The sequence below is a fragment of the Nycticebus coucang genome, chromosome 16 (assembly GCF_027406575.1).
Source record: "Nycticebus coucang isolate mNycCou1 chromosome 16, mNycCou1.pri, whole genome shotgun sequence".
Classification (NCBI taxonomy): Eukaryota; Metazoa; Chordata; class Mammalia; order Primates; family Lorisidae; genus Nycticebus; species Nycticebus coucang.
Genome location: NC_069795.1, coordinates 64,995,402 through 65,018,868, shown reverse-complemented (window position 1 = coordinate 65,018,868; position 23,467 = coordinate 64,995,402). Strand labels below are relative to the sequence as shown.

The 23,467-nt window shown below is 38.3% G+C and overlaps 1 protein-coding gene and 1 non-coding gene across 3 annotated transcripts in view; both read left to right on the top strand.

Moving 5' to 3' along the window:
- The window catches only part of LSAMP (limbic system associated membrane protein), a 667,767-nt gene that overhangs the window by 635,390 nt on the left and 8,910 nt on the right, over window positions 1–23,467 (top strand). The window contains exon 8 of one of the 2 annotated variants that reach the window (XM_053565703.1): window positions 17,784–17,816. The exons of the other annotated variant lie outside the window; for it this stretch is intronic. Within the exon in view, the coding sequence (XP_053421678.1) occupies window positions 17,784–17,816 (33 nt within the window). The remainder of the gene's footprint in view (window positions 1–17,783; window positions 17,817–23,467) is intronic. 2 annotated transcript variants of the gene reach the window in all.
- LOC128568210 (U6 spliceosomal RNA) lies at window positions 12,218–12,324 on the top strand. The gene has a single exon (XR_008375033.1). It is a non-coding gene; the product is annotated as a U6 spliceosomal RNA (small nuclear RNA).

Genomic DNA, 23,467 nt, shown 5'->3' with positions numbered 1-23,467 from the left:
ATAAACTGCCACAGGTTAAACTCAACCTGATTAAAGGAAGGACATTCCTTTTCCTTAAAATCGTGGCCAATTCACCTGTTTTTCCTTTTAAACATAACTATCTTAGAAAATGAAAAGAAAAAAAAAAAGATAGTCATTCTGCATTCCTTTTCATACAACTTTCTACACTCAAATTAAATATTGCCTCCTCTCTCACATTTAGATGCAAGTGCAGCCACAACTTTCTGGCTTAAGGCTATTTAAAGGCAAATTGGCAAATAAAATTAAAACAATACAAAAAAATCTGAAATGAAACCAACCTACCATTGAAATTAAATTCCAGAAAAGTGATTTGCAAATAGCACTCAAAGACCTGAGAAAAAATGGAAACTAGGCCATGCGGGGCCTAGTGTGGAAAAAATAAATCCAATTAAACAAGATTATCATACACACTATAAGGAAAATGTGCTCAGAATTAAAGGTAGAAAGCTGCTGTTTTAAAAGTTTGAAGATGAATCATCTTTCATTAACCCTTATCCAAACTAAAAATTAGAGCAAAATTGTGTGTACACAGTCAGACTGTCAATAATGCAATGTTCACAGATATACAAACTTATTTATCTTTTAAATAAGGATTGCAAGTTTTCAAGGGTTCCCTAGACAGATTAATAAAAAAGGTATTCTTAAATTTTAAGAAGGGTCCAAACTATTTGTAGTATAAAGCTTACAAGAACTCTATTGAATAAAAAAGTTCCCTAAAACAATGAAATCTGTTTTCTATTCCAGCCACTAAAAATAAGACTGTTAAAATCTTCCTGTTTTTGAGACTTAACATAAAACTGTGTTCATGGAAAATACCCCATGTTGAATTCCTAATATGCCACAATTATTTTAAGACATTTATCTTCTAGTGTTGCTGCAGAGAGTGACACCATTTTATCAGGTTGCCATCTTCCCAGTGTCTTGATGTGAAAAACACGCACCCACACACACATTGGTCCCAATGCATACATAATATTTTCAAAGAGGTCGTGCTCCTTCCAAGAGGAGCTTTGTACAGTATCGCTGTGATTTTAAGTAGCCTTTGTGGAAGCAGTTTTACAGCCACAAACTCACAGATTTATCTGATTAAGCGTTATGATGTATGTAATGTTGAACAAAGTGACGCCAGACACTGTTCACAAAGGACAGCTCGTTGGTTATTGAAAACCACTCTGGAGTAAAGATGGAGCACGTGGGATTTTGTTGAACTTTTTATTTCCCACAAACTGAATTGTTGATTGGAGAATGACCCGAGTTTGATTTTACAACATAGGTAGACTGTAGTTAGCTTTCTTAGATCGGGTAGTTGTTAGAGAATATAGTTTATCTTACTACTAATACTTTGGGCTTCTGCTAGCACCAATTGGAAAGCTGTTCGTTGAGACTTGGGATAGCTCGTGTGTGAGGTTGCTATACCCTTTCGAAGTTCACTGTTCTTTACACTGACTTTAACTTTTTAGGAATCAAAGCACTTTTTTTCCTTCTCTTCCTAATCAAGAGGGCAACCCATGTGAAATGCAGTTTCCCATAGAAATACAATAAGATGCTTAAGCCCCAGGTTGGTGCCAATTAAGCACCCAAATATCTCTGAAAAAAGCATGCCTTTTTATATAGTGCTGTGGTCATAATATAGTGCAAGACACCTTCATTTAGTTAAATATCACACATTGTCATCATCTATATGAAATGCTTGATTTTGCCCCTACAGCCTTAACATCCATCTAAGTGATTGATATGAATGGCCTAAAGAATTTTGAACCGGTTAATTTCCTTAAGAGGTTTTGAAGGTAGAAGAAAGTCACAAAGATCCTTTTCTGTCCTTCCTTCATAAAAGAAAGAGGACTTTCCCTCCTAATTTCCAACCTAACAGAAATACAAAATACGTTTCATTTCAGCTGCCTCATTGTTAACAGCACTCCTTGAAGGGTCTCCTCTCCCATCCCCACCCTACATAGCATAGCAGGCGACAGGGACTCACAACAGAGTCACAGTGGAATGCAGCCCTACTCTTCTTCAAGCTGTGACTAAACAAAAACAAGGCTCTATAAACCAAATGCATTTCCCTTGGGTTTCCATCATCACATCGCTTGATTTTCTGCAGTGATAGTAATAATACTGGAATTACCCCAAAGGGTAATTTGTATTGGCTGTGGCCAGTTAGAAATTTTCAAAGGTCCTTTTTTCTTGTGCCAAAACCAAAACAAAGCGATAAAACCACTTGCCTCCCTGCTCCTTAGTTTAAAAGATACAAATAAAATAGTGTTTCATCCTTGATCTGTTTCTGATAGGTGTTTTTTCCCGTTAATTTTAATTTAGGTTTATTTATTCTGAAATGAGTCTTGAATTGCATAAATTTGCATAAATACCCCTGACTATATTGCTGCAGAAAATCCAGTGAATTGTAAAATGAGGCAAGAAGTCAGCTCTAAATGTCTGAGGGAACTTTTCTCACTTTATTAGATTCAGATCTTTTCCTGAGGCCTCTGAACACTGGGCAATGACAACACTGCTTCTCAGCTCACTTGCTCACGGCCCTTCTTTATAAGGCGGGGTCACCCAGAGATGCCCTCGCAGTGAAAAGGACTGTGCGTTCAGAATGAGGCGATGAAACCAGCCTCAGAAAGTTAAAATAAAGTGCAATAAGGAAAAAGGACAAGGACAAACAAGCATTGTTTTGTTTTTATAACACTGAAACAAAGAATTCCCTTGAGCTGGAGGCTCTCTGGGCTCAATCAGCCAATCCTTTTCTGATTACTGCCACTTTAAAAACAAAACAAAACAAATCCTGGAATGTGTCTCACTTGTTTGCCTCCCATCTGATTATTTATCCCAAGTGAACAGCCTTTCCATTCACTAACCCCGTGTGGCAAGTGGGTTTGGGAAATGTTGAGATTATCTTCCAGGTTCAGGCCTGGCCCTGGTTTGCTGACAGCTGCTTGCCATTCCGTCCCTGTTTTTCCTTTGATAAAACGCATTGCACATGGCTGGGTTTGCATGATTAATACAGCTGTCCAAACCTTTCTCTGAAAACAAAACAACTCGCCCCCACCCCCCAAAAATATTAAAGTTTTAAAAATTAAAATCCAAACCACAAACAAATCGGGCTTGCATGAATCAGATGTCAGCCTGGCAGGTTTCCTCCAAAGGGAGACAGATGTTTTTTCATGGGCAGACCTGGCGTCAGAATGGCCAGATTCTATCTACGGTGGGAAGACATGAACCTGCCCTCACCTGGTACTCCCAGGAATGGCTTCTTGAAATTAGTCTTCAATGGAATAAAAGGACAAAATTGAGAAAAATTCTATAAATATTTCACACTGTGAAGATCACTGGACAGTTTCTATAGTTTTATTTATTGTCTGTAGGAGTCTTTCCAGGATATTAATAAGAAAATGCTTCTTTCCAATTCCTTAATATAAGGATATTTCACCTTGTCTAATAATGGTAATATTAATAACAATAGCAGACAATCCTGGACTTCTCATACCAATAGAATCCCAATGGCTTTTGCCTGCATTAACTCCATTAATCCCCACAATCCTAAGAAAGTAACATGTCCCTTTTCCTACACTTTTTAATCATCAAATGACATTCAAATTTCAATCTACCCCTTGATGCACCAAAGCAAACATACAGATTAATAGTGCCTTATAAATATCTGTTATGTATACATTCATGTTTATTAAACATCCATGTGTGCAATGAATTTTAAACATTCATCTACTATAATGGGTTATTATAATGCTCATGATTCAAAATCCTCAGGTACTTTGATGTCCATACATCTTTACAAAGTCAATTTTCAAATATGCTCAACACACAGAGAGATATATGGCCAACTCACACAGATGAATCGGAAAGCATTCATCTTTTAAAAACATGAACTGAGCTATCTGGCATCAGCACATCTAATTTCACACACTTATTCAGGCTGATTTACATACACACCTCTATTAATCATGGATAATTACTAGCATTGTTCTCTTTAATTCCGTTTTTCCAACTGTGAAATGGGAAAGAAATTATATTTTTCATGCCTACAAGCTCAAAGTGGTGTTTTAAATAATGTACAAAAGAGATTTGCAAGTTCCTAGAAAGAAAGCATATTGAATTTAAACTAATCATATTCAGATACACACATTTCTTATAATTTTTAAAAGCACTGATATTTAGAGGGATGCTTGTATCATATTGCATGGAAATTAGCGAGATATAAGTTCAGTGTGGCTTCATGATCATTGGATGCATTATGAATTCTAAGGATGACTGAAATGCTGCTATCAAATTTAAATAGAGTAGTATCCCAAAGCCAAGTAAAAAATGACTTTTTGTTATTCTTTTACTTGTATCATAGCATTACACTTAAAAGGATCTACAGAAGTCCCAGTTCTCTACTGTGTGACCCACGCAGACACACCACACCCACATGGATCCAAAGTCATCAGCCTAAAGAACCTGCCCTGTCTGCTGGTCCAGAATCCTGGGAAGGATTTCAGCTTTTAAATATATCTCCCCTTTCCTGCTAGTTGGCAGAAACAAGGGTCTTGTTTCTTCTGGTAGAACTTAGGCATCCAGGTCAACACAAATTTACTGCAAGATTATTGGCCTTCATTAATACACATGAAAATAATTAATAGTTGACCTTAATAACTGATACCCTGGCTCCTTTATTGGAAACAACAGTCTGATTTCCTCCTGATTTTCCTGAGGAGCTGGGATCCAAGTGGGATAGTTGCACCAATATTTTACATAGACTCAGTAATTCACTTGTCAGTCCATGATTCAGACCCAACTGTAATAGACCCATTTCTGCATCTTACCTCTCCCACCTCGCCACTCTTCCTTCTGCTCTATTTCCTAAATTATTCTTGTTCTCTCCATATCAAAATTGCTAGCAGGAATAAATTTGAAATTTATTCACACCATTATTTAAATGTCCTACAGGGACTAGAAGAGTTATTTCTCTCAGAATTTACATTTAGCTCCAAGCTAAATGGTTAAAAATCCTACAGTGTCAATTTGAAAATAGGAATACTTTTAGTCCTAGGACTCATTTATAATGCTCTCCCCTGTTTTCCTGGATTTGCCAATACCAGTCGGCCTTTCCTGGTATACTTTGGCCTTCCTGTGCTATTTAGATTTCTAGAGACAATGGGGATTTAAAAATGAATATATATATTTTAAATCCAAGCTTCCACTAAATTTTAATTTGATGGAAATATTGCTCTTCTATGAGCTTTCTGGAAAAAAAAATCTTTCAAAGTAACAATTGCATTTGGGGATTAAGTTTCAGTAATTGACAGTCTTGTCTTTTTAATTAAAAGGAATAAAACTGCTTAAGAAGAGCTCAATGCGATTTGCAGTGGAAAATGTTGGCATGCTTCCCCAAAGGGTGCAAAGACCAGGCTCCTGAGTGTACAGAATACTGATGGGGCTCCTTTGGTCTTTAGAGTGCACCCTCAGCGGAGTTTGCCTTGGTGTTAGCATCCTGCACCATTTAGCACCAGCAGGGTAGTCTACTGTGGAGAGCATTGCTGGGTATAGACAGAAAGGAGGTTCTTTCTTGGGCGGTGCCTGTGGCTCACAGGAGTAGGGTGCCGGCCCCATATGCCAGAGGTGGTGGGTCAAACCCAGCCCCAGCCAAAAAAAAAGCGGTTCTTTCTTTAGGAGCTTAGTTCTGGGTTCAGGGACTTTCTAGCTAGAGTTCCTAAAGGAAGTGGTAGTACTTAGAGTCAAAAAGAAAAAAAGAACGCATATTCTTCCAAGTATTGAATTCTCAGGACAATCTCAGCCCCCAGCTAATATCTTATCCAAGCCCCCAAAGTATAAACTTTAATTTTAGTTTCTCCTTTCCCTTCCTCTTTCTTTTTCACCTGAAATTCTTCTTTGTGATATCTGTATGTCTTGATTTCCTTTTTCTCTACATTTTCCACCATGGTCACCTTGCATTGCATCATATACGTGTTCTCTTTGCCAGCCTTCCAACAATTCTGAAGGAAACGTTTTGATAAAATTTACATTCATTTTGAAACATGGGTTACTAGTCATACAAGTGCCATTAAGCCTTATCCCATCTATCTTGACTTCTGAAGAGGCGAGACACCTATTAAGCTCAGTAACAACTTCCCTTATCTAGTCATTCTATCCTTATGATGTTCTTTCATCATCACAAGTTACATGCAGACATAAAATTAAAGGAGAACTTTTATGGGGGAAAAGCAATGTTAGAGATCCCATCATACACTTCCCCTTGTACACTGCTGTGAAGAAACACACATGCCAAGTTAGAACACAGCGTGACATAATGAGTTTGGAATTCCAATTTAAGGTGTTCATATGTACTCAGCTTTATGACGGGAGTAGGCAAATTACTCACTAGGACTCCACGGACAATCGAATTGTCCACTTATACCCACCACAAATTGGTGTGGTGAAAGACCTTTTATCATGTCATTTATCATGCTTCCTAGCTGGACCCTGGGGAGCCAGGCACCACCCTAGTTTACTACACTGCTTTGCTTATCACTGTGCTGGTTGCAGAAGAAAATGCTTCCCACATCTCTACGACACATACGTACACTCAGCACCTAGACATTATCACTAACATAGCATCTTTACTATGAATTATATCTATCGGTCCATACAAATTTTTATCTATCCCATACTCACAATAAAGATTCTGACTTAACCACCTACCTCTAAACCTTGTACTTGCAGTATAACTTAACTGCCTAACAGGCCATTGTTTAGGTCAACAATAATGTCCTATGAATTTAAAAATATCTGTAAAATGAGTAGAAGATAACTGTCCTTGGTTGAATGTCCAGTCTGTTTACCATCCCATGCCCTTTAGCTCACCCAGCAGTAAGCACTCCCAGCCATGTTCCATGTTGGGAAGTTGGCCTGCCTAAAATGCTTTTTCAACTACATATGGGTTTTTTTTAATGACTTGGAAGTGGAGGTATTTGGAAATCAGAAACAGCTAAAAAGAAAATTAAAGAAACAAAGCAGTAATTTGAACTTCTCTGTTGAATCACAAGCTAGAGTAACTTGGGAAATTTGTTTTTCTCCCTGAAGTTATGGAACACAGGTAAGTTGGTTGCTGAAATCTGTTAAGTGTAGCAGTGCTAAAGAAGATGGAATGATCCCATTCATTGGAGGTCGGGTCTGCCCTTGAGGGATAGACCTTCCCATTCTAACTCTTTAACAATGACTTCTTGTTCTGCACTTAGCTGTACTCTCCACTTGCTTTTGACTTTTCTCTGTAGAGTTTCTTATAGAGTTCACATTTTCTTTTCCGAAGATTTCTAATTATTAGGAACACAAGAAAGAGCCTTCATTCTTGATGGGAAGTTAAGACTAGTTTTTGGCACAGGTTAAGTTTATTTGACCTACACAATATTTTGACAACATCATCTATTTACTCAAAGAAATAGTATCGTAATACTTGCTCTGAGCCGGGCCTTGGAGATGACAGTGGAGAACAAACCACATAGAGCCCTGCACTAACAGAGTTTGCAGACCAGACAGGAAAGTACACAAAGAAGTAAGCAACTACAGTGAACTTTGTTAATAAGTTCATGACTGGTGCTACTAGTGACCTACAAGGTGCTTGGGGAGAACAGAGCGGGGCACGTTAGCTAACCTGGGCTAGTAGGAAAAGCTTCCAAATACAAGGGAAGTTTAAAAGGAGCAAAGGGGAGAAGAGAGGAAGGAACAAATCATCTCAAAGCATACAGGTGTCTAGAGTCCAGTAAGAGCTTAACTGATGATAGGGATTCAACATAAAAGGGAGTGAAAGTCGAAGGAGTTCTATCATTAACAATAATCTATTACACATTTCAAAACAGAAGAGAATAATGTGATTGTTCCTAGCCTAAAGAAAAAGATAAAAAATATTTAAGATGATAGATATCACAATCACCCTTATTTGATCTTTACACATCCTAAGAATGTAACAATTTTTAAAAAACAATTAGGCATATTTACCTCTACTACACTTTCAGGAAAAGAAAGAGCACTTGCTGGCTTGATTGTATAAGCATGCACTGTTACTGTACATATACTGCGTGGCAGGTAGCGCTATTTGGGGGTAGTTTCTGAAGAATTCTGAGAACCTGATAGCTAGCAGACTATCTAGAGAAATCTTACAGATTTTCAATAGGGAAGTTTGATGGTGGGTTCATGCTTTTGTTGTAGAAATAGGTTATAAGGAGTCATCAATACTTTTCAGAGAGTTGTACTAGAATCTGGCTGGTATGTTGTATCTGGAATCAGTGACACAGCAGGAATTATGGGTAAACCAGACTTGTTATTGAGGCATTCTGGAACTTCAAGGAATAAAGTTACTGGAAAGATTCCAGAGCAGAGCTGCATTTACCGAGCTCTGCACTGTGGTGGTTAGTGAGATAGAGGTAGGTCCAAGGGTAACTCAGAGCATACCAACATTCTTAATCCCTTATCTTCTTATTTCCGGGAGCGTTAAAACCCCAGGAAATCTCACAAATTCACTTGTTATCTCTGCATTCAAATTCTTCAGACGAGTTAACCTTGTTTCATGGCATTTTAATGTTTTTGATTTTAAAACATACAAAATGAAAAGCCCATTACCTTGACTAAAGACAGTCTTGCATCCTTTAGGATTTTGAATTTCAAATGTATTCTAAAATAGAATTTAGGGCTGGGAAATAGAGAAGAGAAAGACCAGAAAGGACAAAAATTTCTAGAGGCCTATCCAAACCTGTATTTTTAATCCTTCTTACCAAGTCAAATAAATGAAGGTACAAAAGGTTTTACAGCACACATAAAATGCATGTTTGTAAACACAGAAAATATAAGCTACCTTATGTTTTCACAACCAAGTAGAATCACACCTAATAGATCTGGGGCTGGAACATAGTTCTTTTTGAAATGAGCTGACTGGTCTCTTAATTCCAACAAGGGGTAAAGGGCTGGGATTGTACCCATAGGTACAATGAAGCATTTTAGGCACCAAGGCAGACAAATCTATTTACTTTTTAAGACAGAAACGCCGTCTCTGGCACACTGAGTATCTTACTGACAGCTGATTCAAATAAATTTACTTCTGAAATTTTTTTACTCTTAAGACATATTTTTTAGGTAGCATACCCCAGGGAACCCCTTTATTAAACTTAGCCTCTTGGGCATTCTTGAACATTTTAATTCATTGATTATTAAAAGTTAAACCTCTCAGGCTGAATAAGAAACTCTTCAGGATGTGAGAAAGCTGAGGTGGTATAAGAGACTTAATAATGTCTTCTCTTTATGTTGATAGCGATCGGTGAGCCTGCTTTCTATAACAATCAGTATCACTGCCGAGCAGAGCCCAGAGCAGTTAAAGTTGAACCATGCACTTGTGCTTACTGGACAAGACAATTACCCAGTACATCAAGCCTGTGGTCAGAAAGACCTCATAAGCCCATAGGATGTGGTTTTCATCTCATTTGCCATTTCACTCTGTTAAGACCATGTTGCTTAAAGAAATTAGGCCTTACCCATCTTAGCTTCTGTTTTATTTTACGACATGATATTACTCAACTAAAAAGTGAGAGAAAAAATTCAGTCTCTGTGTAATATTGTCAACTTAGTGCCAAATAATTAGAAAGTGATTATTTTCTTTTCTCTACATTTGAGAGTTTTAAAACATGCCTTGATTTGTTTTTATAAATAGTTTTCTAGTCTGATCATAAATGTTATGCATTCTCATTATGGAAGAACTTGAAAATATATGAAACTATAATGAAGAAATAAAGTTCCTATACAATCCCTCTCTTCAGAGATCACATCATTAATTTGCTATAGATGAATGCTTTGTCTGAATGCTTGAGCTATCAGTGTATTATAGAATTTTCAAGTTAAAAAACTAACATATTCCTTATCTTCAGTCCTCCCTGAGGCTGGGCATGATTCTGTTGCTTGCTGAAGGTGATAGCAGAGGCAGGCCCAGGAGAAGCCCTCCTGCCTGAGCCAGGTTGGGCCCTCCACAGATGAGCCCTCAAAGCTCTTCAGATCTAGGTCAAATCTGACTCACCTTACAAGAGGTTTCCCTCATGTCCCCTCCAGGATTCCCTGTAAGATAACTCCCCAACACTTTTTTTTTTTGAGACAGAGTCTTACTCCATGACCTGGGTAAAGTGCTATGGCATCATAGCTCACAGCAGCCTTAAATTCTTGGGCTCAACAGATTCTCTTGTCTCAGCCTCCTTGAGTAGCTGGGCCTACTGGTGTGCACCACTATGCTTAGCTAGTTTTTCTATTTTTAGTAGAGATGGGGTCTTGCTGGTGCTCAGGCAGGTCTTGAACTCCCATGCTCAGGCAGTCCACCTACCTCAACCTCCCAGAGAGTTAGGATTAGAGGCAGGAGCTACTGCACCTAGCCTAAAGAGACACCTTTTCAGATGTGGGAGCTCATATGTACCCTTTCTAAATTAGAGTATTAATATTTTCCCTTTTGTAGATTTGTATTTTTAAGGCAGTAACTCTTTTCCCCAAAATATTAAGGGGGTAAAAATATTTTAGGTTCATGGATCATTTTTGTAATACTTGAGTCCTGGTTATAGGTTTGCCCATTGCTATAATTTTTATTTAAAATTATTTTCTTTCTCATTCTTTCCATTATAGAACATCTTCCAGTTGACACTACAGACTGAGGCTCAAATATTTTATTCACACTTTATAAAAAGAAATCATACCAACATTAATTTTAGTTCAGCACCATATGTCTATGGCTAAAATAGTCTGCGAAGTCTAGTCATCCCTACTTCATTTTTCACTCCTAGACAGCATCCAACATCTCAAGTCCTTTTCCAGACAGGGTCAACTCTAAGAAAGACAAACCTTTAGAGGTATGTAAAAGCAAAGTGAAGAATTCTTTTTTTGGCCCAAAGAGATGCCAACTTCCTTTCTCAAATATCAATTATCTGCACAGATAGCTTAGTTTTCTTAGCCAGTTTGATATATTCTCTTGGTTGTTAGAACAAGGGTCCCCCATGTACTGGGAAAACTGTAAGGTTAAGATTCAGATCCATTTCTTTACGTTGACTCTTCCCCCATTGAACTAGACCCACAATGATTACTACAATGCTCAAAGACCGTTATTCTAGAAATAATAGGCATTAGAGTTTATACAATGTGAACATCGTATGTGGGAGAAAATCAAAAGCACTAACAATCCAAAGAGGAATCACAGGGCAAATTATTTTCTATGGAAAAAGAAAAAAATTATACTTATAAGCACAAGTTGTTAATTCCTAAAGCCTATGAGTAGAGTGAAGAAATCTGTGAGAAAGAAATGAATAGGTTTCAACAGTGAGTTTGAAAATTGAATGAATAAAAATGTCCCTTCTTTTAAGCCATTATAATAATAAAGGTTTTGTTTTGCAAAACTTTGGTAAATTAATTTATTAAGTCAGAGGACAAAACCCATAAATTTCCCCAGAGGAGACTTACCAAAATAATGTTTTATGTCCTTGGGTCCTTGGTATTGGTGAGGGAAGAAGCAGCAAGAGATCAAAACTTCTCCTTCATTAAATTTGTTAATAATTTTAATTCCTTCTTTTTTTCCCAATTTCTGGGCAATTGGAAGATAAGATCCCTATTTAATTTGGCCCCACCTCCTTTTGCAAACACAAACTCTTACCAACTCTGGCCCTGAAAAAAAAAAACACCATTAATTATTTTAAATCATCTAACTAACATGTCATTTTCAAAAGCTCTATGTAGTGTATCAGAGGATTGCCCTTATAGAAATAGTTGTGTCATACACGGAGAATGTTTTCTTGTCCAAGTGGTGGGAGTAGGTTAAAGATGAGATATTCATGTTCAAGTAAACACTCTGGAATGAGAACAACTGTGCAAATGATATAAGCCCCAAACTCTAAGTATCCTATATGTAAATGGGAATGAATACTTACAAGAAGATTAGAGGAGGCTATCAAGAGTCAATAGTAAAAGCTCTGAAAATCAATTCCCCGGTGGACTTTTGGACTGTCATCTCTCTGCAATAGTGTTCAAAGAAAGCAAGAATGCCAAAATTTTCCATACACAAAGATGTGAAAGTTTCCAGAGACAATTAGAGAGATCCCAAACTATAAACTTCTCTAGAGTTTCCAAAGAAACATCTTTTACCTTTTCAATATTCATCTTAATCTTTAGAAGGGAAGAAAGGAGAGGAGAGGTGCTCGCTTCGGCAGCACATATACTAAAATTGGAATGATACAGAGAAGATTAGCATGGCCCCCGCGCAAGGATGACACACAAATTCGTGAAGCATTCCATATTAAAAAAAAAAAAAAAAGGAGAGGAGAGAAAAAAGAGAGAGAAAGAGAATCATATCATAAAAGGGATGAATAAAGCCAGAAGACTTTGAACAACAACAACGAAAAGCATGGAATTTTATTTATTATAGTTTTCATTTTCTTTTTCTTTTCTTCTTCTTCTTCTTTTTTTTTTTTTTTTTTAGACAGAGTCTCACTATGTTGCCCTGGGTAGAGTGCTATGGCGTCACAGCTCACAGCAACCTCAAATTATTTCGGCTTAAGCGATTCTCTTGCCTCAGCCTCCCAGGTAGCTCGGACTACAGGCGGCCTCCACAATGCTCAGCTATTTTTTGGCTGTCATTGTTTTTTGGCAGGCCCGGGCTGGATTTGAACCCACCAGCTCCAGTGTATGTGGCTGGCGCCTTAGCTACTGAGCTACAAGCGCCAAGCCAATTATAGCTTTAATTTTCATTATTCATAAGGATATTTTTAAATAAAATTCAGCTCCTTGGAAAATGTTCTACTTGCCAGGATTTAGAACCTCCTGACTCACTCAGGCTCTTCAAATGACTGTGAATTCCCAGCCAAAGTCTTGCCTTTGCATTGTGGCTTAAGAGAATCTCCGCTTCCTAGAATCTTACCGAGGGCAGCTCCTGAGGTTTTAATTAATTTAGTCACCCTCTCATTCATTTGTTAATGTTCTCAGACATCTGTTCATCAAATTTACTAGACATTTACTCTATGTTAAAGAAATAGTAAGGTGCGGAGACATATTGTCTATGCCACTGAGAGAGGCTTAATCACATGTTTTTACTGGTGCAGGTTTGTCTCATCTGGCCAAGTATAAAGCATCAGAAAGTCAAAAGTTAAAAACCAGTAAGCATACATGCCTTTTCTAATATTAAATTCCTTCTCCATTGCCTCCTTGTTCCACCTCCTCAGGAGCTAAAATCTAGGCATAGGGAAACAATGCCTTCAGAGGATGTCGAGTATGGTTCTGTATTAGAATACTCCAATGTGCGTCCCTTGCATTGCTGTAATAGATTGATCTTCTTAGGTTATACTTTGGACCTGCATGGCCATGCTTCCCTGTATTTGCTGAAGACATATCAGTATGTGGGGAGAAGTTTTTCTGAAATGCATAAAAATCAGGTTTCAGGCATTCTAATGAACACATCCCTGTAATCTCTGCAAGAATAATGTCCCTTCATATTAGAATTGATTACATTGGACTCTTACATTTCCATTCTCGTGATGCTTTACTAAGAAGAATGTGCTCCATCTCCATCCAGGTTAATAGAAAAGATGTAAAGTCTCCATATTTTTCAATGGCTGAATAGTATTCCATGCTATACGTATACCACAGCTTGTTAATCCATTCCTGGGTTGGTGGGCAATTCTTTGTACCCTCAGTGAATCCCAAACAATAAAAAAAAAAAAAAAAGATTAAAAAAAAAAGAAAAATTCATTTCTTGGTCTGGCTACAGGTACAAATTAGGTGTTATATGTGTATGGTTTGGTGTCTGCACTCACTGAAGTCACTCAGATTATTGAGGCTTCAACATGTGCTTTCACCATCTCTAGAGCCTTGGGAAAGGGGAGTGGCCACTCACATACTGATTCCTAAAACCTTATTCAAAGTGAGACAGATGCCTTCTATTCCCAACTCACTGTACAAAACAAGTCATATGGCTCTATATCCAATTTGAGGAGGGCAGGGAAGTTTGGCTGGAAGGGGGCAGAACTAGACATCTTAACAAACAGCACCAGTAAACAATAACAGTAACAATAACAATAATAAAATTTCTGGCAACAGAGTTTTATCCAAGAACACGAGATCTTTTTTTAATAAAAAGGGAAGAGTAATTTTCAGTTGTTAAAGAAGAAAAAAAGTTTGTTTGTAGTACTAGGAAAGAATCCTTCATACTTGCTATTACACTAAAAAAGTTTTTTATACTATTTCTTCCACTACTGCCACCTCGTGGACAAAAGGGATTTCTTTGGACAGCACGGTGGAACATACCTCAGTATAACCACACGATGGCAGCACATGACCGAGTTTTCAAAGAGCGAGGCTCAAAAATTCAGGGTTTTGCTCCTCAGAAGAGAATGTGTGGAAAATAATAGTACAAAACAAACATTCCATTCTCTTTGCCTGAAGACAAGTGGAAGTCCAAGTTTTACTAGCCTTAATATTTCATAAAGAAGTTGATATATTGCAGAATAGGAAGGAAACCTAAAATTTAACTGGTAACTTATTTTGCTTTTTAAAGATACTTCAGGCAAACGTATGTATTTTGTCTGATTTTTATGTTATTTTTTTCATAGAGAAGAGTATTTGGGGATGTTTTTATATGTTTCTTTCATTAAAACTCTTTAACTTGTTAATAAAGGCAACATTGGTTCCCTAAGAAATCCATTTAGAAGATATAAACTCTTATCCAAGCCCATGCCACTGACAGTTAATTGCAGGCCCCTTGTGAGTATTCTCCTGGCCAAATGCTGCCTCATCAACCTGATTTTCTATCATGTTTTTGTGCTAAAATCTCCCAATGTTTTGTTTATTATATTAACACAAGGTGTGTGTGTGTATATATATATATATATATATATATATATATATATATATATATCTATTTGGGCCTGTATGGCCATGATCTACTCTTCGAGATATCTTTTCCCCTCTCCAGCAAAATTTCACTGATAATTCTCCCTAGAAGTGATTTTACCACAAAACTGACAACAGCTCTTATTTATTGAGCATTTATGGTATGTCTGGTACCATTGTAAATCCAATATGTTGATTCACTTGTCAAATTCAAAACACAAATTTATAAGAGGCATGCTAATTATAATTAAACTCATTTTACAGACAGTGAAACTGAGGCAAAGAGGTGTTAAGGGAGAACTTAAGCATTGGTTTTCCTATCTGTCCAGGTTCCTGAATAGCTGCTAGGAACTGTTCCCATAAGCCCGTGGACCAAACACAGGGGAGGAGAAACTTAGTGTTTTGTACCTGAAGATGATCTTCTCAAAGGAGTAAGGAGCATCACTCTGGCTTTTAGGCTTTCTTATAAATTCTAAAGGAGGAAAGTTGCACTTTGTACAAGAGCAGAGCCTTTCCAGCCAGTATTAAAGCATTTAAATGTGACACTACTACCTTCTAGAGTGATGGAAACCTTGCTTTTATTTTTTAAAAAAAAGGATACCAAAGGAGCGTTGTGAAATAATGGAAGGGTTCTGGGTAGGGAACTGGGGTCCTGAATTTCAGTCTCAGGTCTGTCACTTGTCTGTCTGATCTCCCTGAGCCTCAGTTTCCATAGATCACATGAGCACATTCTCTAAAAGGCCTTCTCAATGGTCTTTGAGGCAACAGATTGATTTCAAAGAAAAGGTTTAAAAGCAAATATTATGAAACAGAAGTGGCAGCGTTTAACACACAACTGAAACACCAATGGTCAGATGAGACGCATAGAGAAGATGGTCAACAGGCAGAGACTGTTGATTTAATTCTAGAACCTGGCTTCATTTCCAGAGAGAAAGTGTCATCCCTCCTGGCTTCTGCTAGGAGAAAAAAATTCTTGCTCATGTATCTGCATGAACTTGCAGTGTGTTACTTTTGTTAATTAGAAACATTTGCAAGTAACTGACTTCGGGGGCAGAAGAGCAGGTGCTGATGTCTTTGAGCAGCTTCAGAAGGGCATCCGGAGCTGCCCAAGCAGCCATGGTAAAAAAGGGAACTCAGGCTGCTCTCCCCTTGTACATCTGACCACTTTAGAGAAGCTGTCCTTACGTGCGGATACAGGGAGCTTTTGAGAGCAGCCTGGCTGGCACTAATTTTGGTAATGCTAAAACATTTTTGGACTTCAGACAGTAGGACAATTGTGCCCTTCTTTACTGGCATCATAAGAGCACCAGAAAGTGGCAGGCTATTTCAGGGCTTCTCCTTATGACCTACTTCAAAAGGGCAAGCAGAAAATCTATAAGGGAAGGATGAATAGATACTGAACCTTGGAAACTTTGCAGACCTGATTTCAAAGATCTGAATCAGAGGACAAAGAATTAAGCTACTCTGATTTCCCATTGTTTTGGGTTAGAAGGATGCTTGGCATGTATTTATTTCACTCACATTTTAGTGATTCTACTTCTTTTTGGCCCTTTAAGCGTTCCAAGTGCCTGTCATGCCCTGGCCAGGCTATCACAGTAAAAAGAACAGAGACAGCCCCTGCCGCCATGGGACTCAAAGTCCAGAGGGGAAGCCGGCATTAATGACAGCATCAGACAAATATCTTTGGCATTAAAATGGATGTGAGTGCCATGACGGAGATGAGGAAAGACTTCCCAGTGGATGTGACAACCGAATTCCAAAGGATGAGTGGATTTCTAGTGAATTGACTGGGCCACAGGCACTGTGGCAGGGAAAACATGGGACCATGGAGAATCAAGGAGGTCTAGTGGGGCCAGAATGCAGAGAGAGATGACGGACGCTGCTGAGGCTCAGAGGAGGAGGGCCGTGCAGCGCCAGGGAAGTCATGCTAAGGATTTGGGGGTTTACCCTACAAGTTGCAAAAAAGCATTAATGAATTTTAAGCAGGACTGTAGGGTAACCAAATGTCCAGTTCAAAGGCTACCTCTGGCTGAAGAGTCCAGACACTTTACTTCTTTAATGAAAACATGCTACCCAGGAATGCAGAGCTACGACCGAGGATCACAAGTGAAAAAAAATAAAAAATCTACATCTCACAGCCAGTTTGGCTTCTATATCTGACCACCCATCAAGTTAGTCCTGAGATCCACAGTGGTATCTTATAGAAATTGACATATTTGCTTCGGAAGAGTAGTGTGGTTGACTTGATAAAGACACTTAAAAGGCAATTCAAATATTAATATTTGAGCCATGTGAGTCCTTCCAGCTGTGCTATTGATTCATACATTCCATATTAACTGAATACCTGCTACCTGGCAGGCTCTGATCAAAGGTAAAGAATACACAGATCTGGGGAGAGAGCATTCTAGGCAGATGAAACAGCGATTAAGAAAGTTTAAAAGTTGGTTAGAATGGACTCGATCTCTTGGAAAAGAGCAGGAATGCCAGTTGACTTGAGGGAGTTTGGAACAAAGTGGAAAGATAGGGTAGGGACCAGACACACTCTATAGGCTCCCTAAATTACAGTTAGGAGTATCTTTACACGCTATGCTCAGAGCTTTTGTACTTGTCCGTATGCATAAAACACAGCATCGAGTCTCCATAGTTACACATCACTTCTTATACAACTCCAACTACACAACATTTGTCCCGACGGGACTCTTTCTTTTCTTTTGCCTTTCTTTAAATCTCTACCAATATCTGCTCCTATGACAATGTTTTCTCCACCTTTCCTCTCATTCTCCTTTCAGTGGAGAGTACCAAACTATCTTAATGTTTATTCTCAATTGATAAAGAATTTTTATTTATTTTTGTTTCGCTAAATGTTTCTTTTTTAGAAATGGGTACCACCGTGCACTTCAAGCAGAAAGGTATGGTTCTTCTTTCTGAATACCTTCCATCTGTCAAAATCAAGACTTTGCAGCAATATATTGTGGTCTTATGTCCCTGAGTTTATTCCAGATGGAGAATTGGCGGTGATAATTTCCATAACATATTTGACACGTATTCCTCCAAATTGTGAACTGTTTTATTTATAGAAAGTCTCTGATTCAAACTGTGACCCACATATTCCGTTTGGCAGTTACTCATTTTTAGAACTGAACGAGTTCTTCTCTGTCCCACCCTTTGCCCTGACTTTCCCTAAGTGTCCGTGGTTAATTGTTACACAGCTGCACTGTTTGGAAGTGGTCGCTGTGCAGTGGCAGGGCTCTGAGAAGCCACACAGAGAGCACTTTATAGTCAGTTTTCGACTATTCAAATAAATATGTTGCTAAAAGAAACAGTGCAGTGTCTCTTAGAATGAAGCACTTGCCTCATCATTTTCCAAGTCTTCACAATGCTTACACTGCCATAGAGAGCCCTGGCCTGCCAGGCTCTCCTAGGAAATGCCACTTTGAACCCTCCAGCTGTCTCACTTACCACATCAGCCATTGACACATAAGCCACATACTTTTCTCTATAAGGACAGTGCAAAGCTTCATAAAATAGACCGTAAATACCAACAGTTACTAATTCTGAGGTATCTTGTTTATAAGCCTCATAGATTTCTTCTTCTTCTTCGTTTTTTTTTTTGGACAGAGTCTCATTATGTCGCCCTCGGTAGAGTGCTGTGGCATCACAGCTCACATTAACCTCAAACTCTAGGGCTTAAGTAATTCTCTTGCCTCAGCCTCCCACGTAGCTGGGACTACAGGTGCCCACCACAATGACTGGCTATTGTTTATTACAGTTGTCGTTGTTTAGCTGGCCTGGGCCAGGCTCGAACCCGCCAGCCTTGGTGCATATGGCTGGCATGGTAACCACTGTGCTACGGATGCCGAGCCAAGCCTTATAGATTTCTAATGGTGTTTATCTTCAGACCAGAGTCACAGGTCACATGTGTGTCAAAACACCACACTCCTTACGTCCTTGAGGTCATCCAATCGATTGGTAATTGTCCCATATCAGGATATCTTCCTCTCTCAAAGAAATGAAACAACCAAGATTATTCTCAAATGAAGATTCAGTGCAAGCCTATTTTTGTGGGACTTGGGTCAACTCACACAGAATCCAGAGTCACGAGAGCAATCACAGTAGATTCATTATTTACTTCCAAGAAAGGGCAGCACTCTGTTCACAGCCACCTCTAGAAGGTCTCCACAGAAGGTCTCAGGAAAGAGGCAGCCAGAAATATAAACTTGGGAATAGGATCATTGGAAGCAAGGAAGTATAAAATAGTGTCCCTTTCAGTTCTTCTTCTTTCCCCAATGCCATGATTTCTAGTCATATTTGAATCTCAAGTAGAGGTGTTGTACGTGATACATTAGGGCTTTGATGTAGATGAAGAAATAAGGTAGAGCACTTTTTTTAATTTCAAAAACCATTGTGATAAACTGGTGCCACCAGAAAGAATTCTAAATGTCGACCTAAAATTTCAAAATATTCTACATCAAAATAGTTGATGCCATTTTGATGGAGGAGATGAAATGATTTCAACTTTTACTGTGAGAATACTTCAGCCTTGCCAAAATCTCTCCTATAGAGAACTGAGAAGACGCCTAAAGAGTTAGGTGGGAAGAGCCCAGGTTTGATTCTGAGACGGATTACTCAAAGAAAACATCAATACAACAGGGCCCTCTTACCTTCAGGGGGTACATTCTCAGATAGCCAGTGAATCCTTGAAACTGCAGGTGGTACAGAACCATGTATATTATTACATACAATATTTTTCCCTATACATGCGTATATGTGATTATTTCTAATTTATAAATTATGCACAGTAAGAGATTAAGGGCAATAATAAAATAGACCAATTACAGCAATATACTGTGATAAAAGCCACGTGAATGTGTGCTGACTCGTGTGTGCGCCCGCTCACTCACTCTCTCCCTTTCCCTTCCTCTCTCAAAATACTTTTTTGGTTTATTGGCTTTAATCCCAACTCACTCACCCAGAGGAAGCGGTACTGACAGGAAATGGACAGGAGGTGGCGCCAAAGTCAATCTTATCAGGCTTCCCTATAAACATGGCTTCCAATGTGCCTAGTGTGCACAGCCAGAAATATCAAAGACAAGAGATTTAGGACATTCTGCAGATTATTATTCTGCTTCCTTTGTTTTACAAGTTGTTTTATATTTTTGTTCTATTTTAAGTTATTTGATCATATCTTAACAATTCTAAAAATAATACAAACTTAAACCTTTATGGCCTTTCCTCTCTTCATGTACGGCTGATCTATGCACAGAAATAATATTATTATTGACCCTAAGTTCTTAATAACTGTGAAAATAATGCCCAAGAATAACTGAGGACATGATCAATGACATGCTGAATAAATCTAATCCCAAATTTAGGAAAATGGGTCCTAACTCCTCAGGAAAAGCAGCAGAAAACTGTCAGCCAGATTTGAATGACAAAGTGTCTCCAAGCAAATGTTCTCTAAAACAGGTGTTGAAAAATCACCTTGTCCTTTCTTTAAGATTCTACTGAAAGACAATCAATTAGCTCAGGATCCTGCATCAGATTTGTAATGTAGACACTTGCCAAAGAAGTCTCACCTTCCTCAATTTGAGAATGTTTAATCAATCTTGCGCTTAATCACAAATTCCCTTTTATTGTCATGTCAAAGTATGATCCACCATTCACCTTGGTACAGAATTTCACTTATTTTACCCTGGTGTGTTGAGCTAGTGTGTTGACTCCTGATTTGTACATTTACTGGGGCTGAATTTTACTTCTTAGGATCAACATTAAAAGCCTTGAACCAATCTCCAAACCAATGCCTTTCATTTCAGTTAATATTTCATCCCTTTCTGTAATCCAAACTTCTATGTTAATAATAATAATACCATTTACTGAATGTTTTTTACCAGATACCTCACCCATCAGTGTATGTGCACACCTATAACACATACATAGAAATGTGGTTAAATACCAAGATATTATTTTGGTCTCTTATATAAAAAGCAAGTCACAAAATTTTGAATTTGTTGTATTTGCCATCTATTCTTAAGGCTAATTTATGTTTGCAGACTCTAGCTTTCATTATATCTGTCAGTATATAAAAGCACTCGCTGAGCCTGGCCATCTGGCTTGGAAAATAAGATTTATCACTTGCATTTCCACAAATAAGCAAAATTTCATAACTATGAACTAAAATATAATTAATGATTTTGCTGATTATTCTTCCCCGGAATAGCCATTAATTGAAGTAGTCTCGTATGCCGTCATATATATCTACAATTGCATACACACTCGTGATGATTCCCCAACTATCACCCCTTCACCCTCGTATATTTTTTCAAGCCTATTTATTTACTCTCAAAACCAATTATGAGAAGAGCAAGTCATATAAGCACATTAAATAGCTATATGAGAGCACTTAATAAATAATAATTGATAGAGATGAAGATATCTTTAACAGATGCACAAAATGCATTTCAAATACAGTCCTGTGTCACTTAACAACTGAGACCTGTTCTGAGAAATGCATTATTAGGATGTCTTATCGTTGTGTGAACATCATAGTGTGTACTCACACAGACAGATTGTAGAGCTTACTAGTCACCTAAGCTGTACGGTATAGCACATGGCTCCTAAACTCTAACCCCCTACTGCATGGTAGTGCGCTGACTAATGTAAGCAAGTGTAAGTATTTGTGGATATAAACATATCTAAACACAGCAAAAGTACTGTCAAAATGCCGTACTTTTATCTTAGGGGACCGCTTTTGTATGTGTAGGAAACATCATGTGGTATCTGGCTATATATAAAGTACAATAAAGGATAAAATGAAAGCTGATTATCATATTCTATAAAAGCTAGAATAGCATGTGAAAGAAACAGTTCTGAATTATGCATACTAAAAGACCAGTAATATGCGTGCATATCATGTGTCTATACGAATATGAATGTAACATACACACTTCTCCTTGTGTGTGTGTATATATATGTATGTACACACATGACCAAGAATATTACGTGTGAACATATTCATCTAGGTGAATGTATGTATATGTTCTATTTTTCAATGATGAGGTATTGTCTTTCTCAGATATTTACTACTGTCCAAATAAAACTACAGAACTAATTTCCTTCACCCTCCCAGATACCACTCAGCTCCAGGATGTCTGAAAGATAATTGAGCCTGTCATAGCCCTAAAGACAAGATTAAGGAAATAAAGGAATTGCTTTTTAAAACTCTCTTTCACACTATCCCTGGTGTAAAAGAGAAATCATTTGTGCTGAACCCTGTATGGCCTTAATTTTTGTGCAGTTTTTCTGTTTTGAAAGCCTCACTGATACACAAATACGAACGAATGTACCAAGGAGCTGATGCCATCTAATATAGAGAGAGAGACTGGAAAATAACACTGCCACCAAGAGAGCTTGAAGGGCTCAAAAGTTTTACAAGGGTGTGGGTAAGAAGCCTGGAAGGAGGGACTGGAAAGGACCTTGAGCTGAGACTCAAGAACCCTGAGCTCCAGCACCAGCCCAGCTGTCACTAATCTGGTGTTTCATGCAGGATGTCTGACCTCATTGAACCTCAGTGGAGGATCCTTCCTGGACCTGAAGATAGCTAAAGTTGCTTTAGTTACTACGATCCTATTAACTGATTGAATTTTTGACTTATTTATTCTGTGTTACACATGATACAGTTCGTTTTATATAGTAACTATGCTGCTTGGTTTGTATATGATCATATTTTTATATTAATATTTTCAATGTTCTCGAGAAGGCATTCCAGTCAAAAATGCCATTGAGAATAATTTTTGCGAAGATAATTGTTGTATCCTTGTCGTTTTTTTGTTTGTGTTGACTTTTGTTTTTGAGACAGAGTCTCTCTTTGTTGCCCTTGGCAGAGTGCCATGGCATCATAGCTCACAGCAACCTCAAACTCTTAGGCTCAAGCTACTCTCTTGCCTCAGCCTCCGGAGTAGCTGGGACTAGAGATGACCGCCACAATGCCCGGCTATTTTTAGAGATGGGGTCTCGCTCTGGCTCAGGCTGGTCTAGAACCCATGAGCTCGGGCAATCTACCTGCCTTGGCCTCCCAGAGCACTGGGATTACAGGGGTGAGCCACTGCGCTGGGCTGTGCTGACTATTTTAATGAAATCCATGTTTTATTTGCTGAAGATTTGACAAGAGACTCACAGGCACCCCTTCACCGTATAACTTCACTTTATATTACCAGTGGCAGGCAAAGACTCTGAGGCAGAAACCTGGGGACAGACCCCAGCTCCTCTGCTTAAAAGCTGCGTCAGCCTGAACACTGGAGTCAGCCTCTCTGGGTCTCTGTCATTTCTTTCATAATAGCACCCACCTCAGAGCATGGGTGTGTGCTTACAATACAGTGTTTATAACAGTAGTCTGTAGTTAGTGTTAGGTAACCATTTGTTGGTTATGTTTTATTGTTATTGCTTTTATTATTTCAATAAAACATAAATTAGGAGACCATGCTCAAATTCAGCATTTTCCCCTGTTATCCTACCTTCACATGAATGTATTTATAAACAGTTCCAGAAGACCTCGCATACCAGA